We start from the raw sequence: 9,504 nt of genomic DNA on the forward strand, positions 1-9,504 counted from the left end.
AGCACCAGCACCAGCGCCGGGCTGCTCAGCGCCGGGGAGCCGCGGTCCACGGCGCCCACGCCGAACTCCAAGACCCGCAGGGCCTCGTAATCCAGCGCCCTCAGGGCGAACAGCTGCCCGTTGTCCGCGTTGATGGACACCAGGGAGGCCAGGGGCAGCTGCGGGTCCTGGGGCGGCAGCAGCGAGTAGGTGACCTGGGCGTTGGCGCCCGCGTCTCTGTCTGTGGCGCTGACGCTGCCGATGTGCAGGGCGGGGCTGTTGTTCTCGCGGACGAACAGCGTGTAGGAGGTTTGGGTGAAGGCTGGGGCGTTGTCGTTGACGTCAGAGACCTTCACGGTTATGTTGTGCTCCGTTTTCAGCCTGGGTGTCCCCAAGTCAGTGACAATGATAATGATGTTGTATTCGGCTCTTTCTTCTCTGTCTAGTGCTCTCTTCGTTACCAAGGTGTAAAAGTTCTTGACTGAAGGTTTTAGAAGAAAAGGAAGGTCGTCCTGGATGGAAGAAATAGTCTTTCCGTTATCCCCTGAGTCAGGATCTGAAACACTGAAAACAGCAACTACGATCTCAGGCGAGTTCTCTGGGATGGGGCTGGTGAATGCTGACATGGTCACTTTTGGAGGATTATCATTCACATCCACCACCTGCAGGAGAAGAGTGCATTTTCCTGAAAGACCTCCCCCATCAGTGGCTTTGATGTCTACTTCATAAGACCGCACTGTTTCAAAATCTACTTGTTTTTTCAGTCGAATTTCTCCTGTCACAAGATTTACCTCTAAAGTTTTGCTAATGTCTTCTGAAGGCTGAAAGAATGAATATGATATTTTTCCATTGACACCGCTGTCTAAATCTCTGGCAGAGACGTTGACAACCAGGGAGCCAACAAGACTGTTCTCGGGAATATGCACCTTGTAGAGCCGCTGCTCAAACTCAGGGGCGTTATCATTGACGTCCACCACTTCGATGAGCACCTGGGCGGTCCCCTGACGGGGTGGAGAGCCACCATCCAGCGCTGTCAGGGTTAATGTGATTTCAGGCTCCTCCTCCCGATCCAGCTCTTTGTCCAACACTAGCTCCGGATATTTTCTGCCATCGCTGAGATTGTGGGTTAGAACTTGGAAATGCAGGTTGTGGCTGATTTTGTAGTTCTGAACATTGTTGCTTCCCACGTCCAAGTCCAGAGCATTACTCAGAGGTAATGCGATTCCTAGAGGACTGTTTTCTGGTATTTTTAGAATCATTTCTCTTTCCGTGAACACAGGAGAATGGTCATTTATGTCCTTTACCGTCAGTTCAGCCTGAAATATCTCTAAGGGATTTTCCATTAGCACTTGGAAATGTAGTACACAAGGCTCAATGGAACCGCATAGCTCCTCTCGGTCTGGTTTCTCATTTATGAGCAAATCTCCAGTCTGAACCTTGAGCTGCAAATACTCTTTGTGACCTTGAAAAATGATCCGGGCCCCACGGGTGGACATCTCCGTCAACCCCAATCCCAGGTCTTTTCCTAGATTTGCCACAAAGAATCCCTTCTCCGTTTCTTCCACTACTGAATAGGGCCCTAACTCGGCACCCACCCCAGACATATTCAGCAAAAGAAAGAAAACTAGGACTTGCCTTTGTCTCCGATTGCACATCCATCCAGTCTCCATTGCTGTTTCCTGAAAATTTGGTTCACAGGAGCTTCATGTATGCCCAGTATCCTTGTAGCCCGGTCTTGAAGTCCAGAATGGTGGAAGTGTGTTGCTAAATAGAGGTTTTATAAAGGTTCAAACTCAATTCACTCTGGCTGAGAAGGCTGTTCTTTAGCTTCCAGGCAGTGTGAAACTGTTTGGCTGGATACTGGAGCTGTGGAGGCAATTCTGTTTTCCATCATTTAACCTGCAGCGCCACCATGCGTTCTCACTGCGTCTTATATTTTCTGGCTTAACATTGGATACAGAATTCTCTTAAGTGTACCAAATAAATTGTGTAAATTGTATTCTGTAATATAAAATACCGAGTTCTATTTTCACATGTTTTCTGTGTGTTGTTGCACGGAGCAAACTGTCACTTATATTATTGACTCTTTAAAGCTGTTGAGGTTTAATGGTTAAGTAAAATAATTTAACATTTAAGTTGAAAAGGACATAAATTTAGAAGCAAAATGTTTTCAAAGTAACATGGGAACAGTTTCATAAGTACACATTTTTCATGATACATACATATTATAAAATTACAAATGAGTTGACACTGCAAAATTGCAATCGATAGCAGTTCCAAAGTGACTTATCAAGAGTAGGTTACTCCTCTTCTTTCCAAAACCTAAGACTAACAACTGTAAGTTTTCACAGTTTCAAATTATTGGAAAATTATTTCCCAAATAGCCAGATCTCAAGGTTAGGCCTGCATGCTTTGGGATGCTTTTAAATTATTGTGATGCAAATAATTTGTTTTATTCTTTTTTAAAAAAACAGTTTTAGTAAGATATAATTCACATACCATACAATTCATCCATTTAAAGTGTATAATTCAGTGGCTTCTTAGTATATTCAGAGTAGTGCATCCATTACCACAGCCAATTTTAGAACATTTTCATCATCCCATAAAACTGTACCCTTGAGCTATCACACCCACTATTCCCCTGTCCCTCTTGCCCCAAACCCTAATCAGTCACTAATTTACTGTCTGTTTCAATAGACCTCTATATTCTGTACTTTCATGTTAGTGGAATAATAACAACATGTGGACTTTTGTGACTGGCTTCTTTCAATTAGCATGTTTTCAGTGTTCATTCAAGTTGTAGTTTATGCCAGTACTTTCTTCCTTTTGTGACTGAATAATATTCCAATGTATAGATATATCACATTTTGATTATCCATCCATCTGTTGATAGACATTTGGGTTGTTTCCACCTTTTAACTATTATAAATAATCTATGATAGTGTTTGTGTGGACATATGTTTCATTTCTCTGGGAGTAGAATTGCTAGGTCATAAAGTATCTGTAGATTTGAGTAACTGTCAATCTTTTTTCCAGAAGAGTTTCACCATTTTACATTACCACCAGCAGTGTATCCACATTCTAATTTTGCACATCCTCCCAACACTTGCTGTTATCTGACTTTTTGATTCTAGTCATCCTAGTAGATTTGAAGTGGCAGCTCATTATGATTTTGATTTTCATTTCTCTGATGAGTAATAATGTTAAACATCTTTTCTTGTGCTTATTGGCCATTTGTATATCTTCCTTCAAGAAATGTCTATTCAGATCTTTGCCCATTTTTAAACAGGGTTATTTGTCTTTTTATAATTAAGTTTTAAGAGTTCTTTATATATTCTAGGTACAAGTCCCTTATCAGATTTGTATTCTTTTGTTCAGGTTTTCCATTTCTATAATTTAAATCACATTCTTAAATTATCATAAAGATTTATGATATCTTTCTTTATCCATTTAATGTTCTTGTTAAGAATTTTTACAAGTTTATTAATTACCTTTTCTGGGGTTAAAACATCTATCTAATCAATGAGGCCTAAACTCTTGGTATAAAGACCTTTATGTGCCTTCCTTTGGCCACAGTGGTACCACTAGATCAGATCATTTTCTTCCAAGTAGCCAATCTGTGGTAGGCAGAATAATGGCCATCCACTGAACGATGTTCATGCCTTATTTCCCAAAAATCTGTAAATGTTATCATATATAGCAAAAGAGACTTCACAGATATAATTAAATTGAGTACGTTGTTAAGGGAAGATCATCCCGGATTATCTGGGTAAGACAGAACCTTTTCTGGCTATGGTCAAAGGGAGACGTGACTATGAATGATCAGGGAGACACAATGTGCTGGCTTCGAAGATGGAATAAGGTCCCATGAGTCAAGTAATGTAGGCAGCATCTAAGAGCTAGAAAAGACAAAGAAATGGATTCTCTTCTAGAGCCACCAAAAAGAAGGCATCCCTCCTGACACCTTAATTTTAGCCCAGTAAGAGCCATATTTGACATCTGATCTACAGAACTATAAGGTAATACATTTTTATTGTTTTAAGCAACTACATATGTGGTAATTATTTTATAGCAGCAATAGAAAACGGATACAAAACACAAACATAGATTCTCATGCACCCAGCAGCTTATAGATTTACCAATCTATAAGAATAGTATTATCAGAGCAAATGCTGAAGAATGTCTGATTCAGTTCTGGTGAGCCATTCTTTCAGAAGAAAGTCATTCGTGACCCTAGACATTTTTTTTTTCAGCATACTTTTAAAGAGGAGTTGCCAAAAAATATTGTTAATTATAACAGAAAGTAATAGGAACCTATCATTTTCCCATAAATTTCCAGAATCTCTAAATTATTTAGTGATAAAAATTCCTCCACAATATTGTTGATACTTTTCTGAAGTTAGTTATTTAATTTATAATTAATACTAAGATAGCAACTGCTTTCAAATAAATGGTAAACTAAAATGACAACAGCATATTTAATTTGAATAAGGGACTTACAAATATCTGTATAATAAAGCAAGTTTCAACTTTCCAAAGAAAATGAAAAGTATGTTTTAGGGATGACAGAAAAAGACTGAAGGTATAGTAAAAGAAATTCAAGAAATACAACTATAGGATAAAGCAACACTAAGGATTGAAATAATAGACGAATAAACAAATGCCTATTCAAGGCATTTGTTTCGGCAATAATGAATGTAATATGTTGAAAATGTACAGAAAGATAATCAGCTGATTCACTTGTGTTGAAGATTAATTGTGGTACCTGAACTAGCTTATGTAGGTCAGTGCTTCTATAAGAACTTTGGGTTTATTGGTCCAGAACAGTGTGGCCATTGATATAGAAACAAATACACACTATAGAACAATAGTCACATTTCTACATAGGAGTTCAGTTCATGGAATAGATGGATTTCACTTCCTTTGTTAGGAAGACAATGCTACCAGTTAACGCTTGCCATTATAGCATATGAGTTAAGAACTGCGGCATTCAATTCAAGTAGACTGAGGATATATTTCAAAATTTTCCTTTTACTGTGCAGAATTTCAAGCAATTTACTTCACCTTTCTTAGCTTCAGTTTTTCATATGTAAAAGAGGGTATAATATGCCAACTCCCTTAAGGTTTGGCAGAGGATTAAAAAGATGACAAATGTAAAGCACTCTGTACATGACTTTTAACTAAATTAGAAATCAAGAAACGAAAGCTTAAAAAGATCAGTTAGATCAAACTATACACTTAAGATCTGCGCATTTTACTTATTATACAATAGTTTAATGAAAAATCTTAATATTAAAGCATTAGGATTAGATTCCACTGGAGGGGGGCACAAAACTAAAAAGATAGTGGCTTAAATGAGATAGAAGTTCCTTTATTTACCGAGTAAAAAAGTTCAGAAGAAGAAATTCAGGATGACATAATGACTCTGTGATCATCAAGGACCCTCATCGTTTAAAAATTTATTCTATATGGTCGTTCTTCGTCTATTATTTCAATCCTTAGTGTTGCTTTATGGCCCAACATGGCTGGCTGTGTTCCAACTATGACTTACAATTTATAAGCAGCAAAGAACAGTTAGAGAAAGACAAAAAAGGACCTATTCCTGGATGAGTTATCTCCCCTAAACAGATTTCTTGGAAGTCTTCTACAATATTTGTATATACATGTCATTGACTAAACCCTGGTCAAATGCCCCGTTCTGGCTGCTAAGGAGGTTGGCAAAATGTATTCTTTTGAATAAGCACACTAATGCCTTTAGTGAAATCTAAAGTCAGTTATTAAAGAAGAAAAAATGAATGGGTATTGGGTGGCCACTGCATTTTCTGTCACAGATGCTCTGTGTTTCCCAAGAGGGAAAAGCCGGTTTCACTACTATGCTATTTCATCTCACAGGATAAATACAGTGTAGCTTACTCTCTCCTTTGAACACCAATGAAACTAAAGGAAAACAATCAAAATGATTATATTAAAATTAACACTGGTATATTAATGAAAGGAAGCACCATCAATATAACATTTTAAGAGAAAACAATAGCAAAGATAACTGCTATGAGAACAGAATAAAGCAAGACCCAAATTCTCATGGTACCAGTTCTCTTTCCTTCCTGGTTAGGCATACTTCCCCATAAGTGTTAATGTATTACTGCTCTTATATACCTAATGGTTTAAAAACTAATGAAAAATTTAAAAGCTCAAGGAAATTTAATCACATATAGAATTAACTTTTAACTGTTTTACCTCTAATAATTCATAAGCTATTCCAGATTCAGCATTTGAACTATTGATTTCATCAGTCTTTTGAGAGGCAAAACTAAGGACCATTCATCTTGTTATAGTAATGGAAAAACAAACAAAATACCATTCTTTAAAATGATGGAATATCAGAAAATTTCCAGCAAGTTTAGTGTAATTGAAAAATTCATAATAGATTGACTGAAAATCCATCACCTTGAACTAATCAATTTTAAATATTTGGAATATGATAAAGAATTATTGTCCCTGAATACTGAAACTAAAGTCATTTCTAAAGCTGGGGTTTTCTTCTATTTCTGACGCAAGGTAATTGCCTTGGGAATTGGGCACGATAGGCTTCAGAAACTTCAACTCGCTGGTCCCTGAGCCTCCCCTCAGATACACTTCATACTTGTAGCTCTCGGACAGGGTCCCCGTGCCGCTGACGTCCACCAGGTGGCCCGGGAAGTGGCCCTCAGGCACCGAGCAGCCACCCACCCAGGAGGCCCTATTCCTCCTGCACAGCCGCACCGCGACGAACGCCAGCACCGAGAACAGGAAGAGCGACGACACCGACGCCAGCGCGATGACCAGGTAGACGGTGAGCGGGTCGGCCTGGGCCGCGTCGGCAGCCGCTTCCGGGAGCGGCAGGTAGGGCTGCGAGAAGCCGTCCACCAGCAGCACGTGCAGCGTGACGCTGGCCGACAGCGGCGGCTCGCCATTGTCCTTGACCAGCACCAGCAGCCTGTGCTTGGCCGCGTCGCGCTCGCTCAGCAGCCGCGCCGTGCGCACCTCGCCGTTGTGCGCCCACACGCTGAACAGCCCGGGCTCCGTGGCCTTGAGCAGCTGGTACGACAGCCAGGCGTTCTGGCCCGAGTCGCCGTCCACCGCCACCACCTTGCTCACCAGGTAGCCCGGCTCGGCCGCCCTGGGCACCAGCTCGGTGCAGGGCGCAGAGCCGTTCTGCAGCGGGTACAGCACGAAGGGCGAGTTGTCGTTGGCGTCCAGCACCAGCACGCGCACCAGCGCCTGGCTGCTCAGCGCCGGGGAGCCGCGGTCCGCGGCGCCCACGCCGAACTCCAAGACCCGCAGGGCCTCGTAATCCAGCGCCCTCAGGGCGAACAGCTGCCCGTTGTCCGCGTTGATGGACACCAGGGAGGCCAGGGGCAGCTGCGGGTCCTGGGGCGGCAGCAGCGAGTAGGTGACCTGGGCGTTGGCGCCCGCGTCTCTGTCTGTGGCGCTGACGCTGCCGATGTGCAGGGCGGGGCTGTTGTTCTCGCGGACGAACAGCGTGTAGGAGGTTTGGGTGAAGGCCGGGGCGTTGTCGTTGACGTCGGAGACCAGTACGGTAATGTTGTGCTCGGTTTTCAGTCTGGGTGTCCCCAAGTCGGTGACGGTGATGGTGATGTTGTACTCGGCTCTGGCCTCTCTGTCCAGTGGCTTCTCTGTTACTAGGGTGTAAAAGTTTTCCAAGGAAGATTTTAGGGAAAAGGGTAGATCGTCTTGGATGGAGCAACTTATTTTCCCGTTTTCTTCTGAATCAAGATCCGAAACACTGAAAACTGCAACCACAGTCTCAGGTGAGTTCTCAGGGATCTGTCTGGTAAGTGCGGACATGGTTACTTCTGGGGCATTGTCGTTCACATCCAAAACTTGAGTCAGAACCGTGCATTTTCCAGACAAGCTTCCAGTATCTCTGGCCTCAATATTGATCTCATAGGACTGAATTGTTTCGAAATCAAGATGTTTTTTCAATCGAATGTCTCCTGTCATGGGATTGATCTCAAAGGTTTTGCTCATCTCTTCTGAAGCCTGGAAAAGCGAATAGGAAATCTCTCCGTTGACTCCTATGTCTATATCGGTAGCAGAGACCGTGACAACCAGGAAGCCTGTGGGACTGTCCTCAGGGATCTGCACCCTATAGAAAGGCTGCTCAAATTTGGGAGCATTATCGTTGATGTCCACGACTTCAATGTAGACCTGAGCGGTGCCAGAACGTGGTGGAGAGCCGCCATCCTGAGCGCTGAGGGTTAACCTGAGCTCAGGTTCCGACTCGCGATCCAGCACTTTGTCCAGCACCAGCTCGGGATATTTACTGCCATCGCTGCGTTGGCGGGTATGGACTCCAAAATAGGAGTTGGGGCTGATTATATAGCTCTCAATATTATTTCGTCCTACATCCATGTCCTGAGCGTTCTTCAAAGGAAATGCAGTCCCAGGCGGACTGCTCTCTGATATTTTCAGCAACATCTCTCTGTCCATGAACACCGGAGCGTGGTCATTTATGTCTATTACTTGTAGCTCAGCTTGAAAAAACTCTAAGGGATTCTCTAGCAACACCTGGAAACGCAGCACACAGGGCTCTGTGTGACCGCACAATTCCTCGCGGTCCAGTTTCTCATTTAGCGACAAGTCCCCGGTCTCCTGATCGAGCTGCAAATGCAGTTTGTTCCCTTTGGAAATGACCCTAGGCCCCCGCTTGGAGAGTTCCCCCTGCTCCAGACCCAGGTCCTTTGCTAAACTGGTTACAAACGAGCTCCCCTCAGTTTCCTCCACCACAGAATAGCGCCTAGGTTCAGTGCCCGCCTGAGATAAGCCCAAGAAGAAAAAGAAGAAAAGGACTTGCCTTTGTCTGCAAATGAGCTTCCTGCTGGCCTCCATTGTTCTTATTTGGTACAATCTCAGCTGGTTCCGCTGAGCTGTAAAGAATTCAGTGTCTGAGCTGTGATAATTCCACAAGATACCTCAGAATATTCCTCTGAGTAGTCCTTTTTAGAGGACCCGGTCGTCCTTCTGTGGCACCCAAGCTTGTCGTGGGCTTCCAGGCTCTGCCGTTAAGTTTTGCCTGGTAATGGAGGCGCAGCTGTGGTTCCAGTTTGTACCTTCTTATCCTGCAGCGCCACCGCGCGTCCTCACAGGATCTTACATCTTTTGGGATGAAAATGGATGCACTAGTTCTCTTTCCTATATTGTGCAGGTTACAACACTGCACTTACTATCGCCAGACCTTATGAGTGCAGACAATCGTCTGAGGGCCTCACAAGAGAAATGACAGTAGTAGGGACTTTCTACTTTTAATAAGGTTAATTGAGTTTGGAGCAAAAAACTATTTATGTATCAGATTGGCAGAAAAGAAAGAATATATGCAGGAAAAAAAATGTAAATACATAATTGGACTAACATAGAAAAGTTTCAGAATTATATACTTTTATTGCCATGAGCTATGAGAATAATTAGTAGCTATGAATCTTGGACAAATTATTTAAACTCTGCCTCAGTTTACTCATCTGTAAG

The 9,504-nt window shown here is 42.7% G+C and overlaps 2 protein-coding genes across 2 annotated transcripts in view; both read right to left on the bottom strand.

Moving 5' to 3' along the window:
* LOC102889108 (protocadherin beta-16) overlaps window positions 1-3,251 on the bottom strand; it is a 4,180-nt gene extending 929 nt beyond the window's left edge. Inside the window, exon 1 of the mRNA XM_006923315.3 lies at window positions 6-3,251. Within this exon, the coding sequence (XP_006923377.1) occupies window positions 6-1,649 (1,644 nt within the window). The 5' untranslated portion in view covers window positions 1,650-3,251. The remainder of the gene's footprint in view (window positions 1-5) is intronic.
* A 741-nt stretch (window positions 3,252-3,992) lies between these two features.
* PCDHB8 (protocadherin beta 8) lies at window positions 3,993-9,265 on the bottom strand. Its single transcript, XM_015598069.2, has one exon. It carries the CDS (start codon window positions 8,869-8,871, stop codon window positions 6,469-6,471), a length of 2,403 nt encoding a protein of 800 aa, XP_015453555.1. The 5' UTR covers window positions 8,872-9,265; the 3' UTR covers window positions 3,993-6,468.
* Window positions 9,266-9,504: the final 239 nt, after the last annotated feature.

The sequence above is a fragment of the Pteropus alecto genome, unplaced genomic scaffold (genome assembly GCF_000325575.1).
Source record: "Pteropus alecto unplaced genomic scaffold, ASM32557v1 scaffold78, whole genome shotgun sequence".
NCBI classification, from domain to species: domain Eukaryota; kingdom Metazoa; phylum Chordata; class Mammalia; order Chiroptera; family Pteropodidae; genus Pteropus; species Pteropus alecto.

Coding starts and splice junctions, on each gene's coding strand:
- PCDHB8 (XM_015598069.2), bottom strand. CDS start 8,871: ATGGAGGCCAGCAGGAAGCTCATTTGCAGACAAAGGCAAGTCCTTTTC.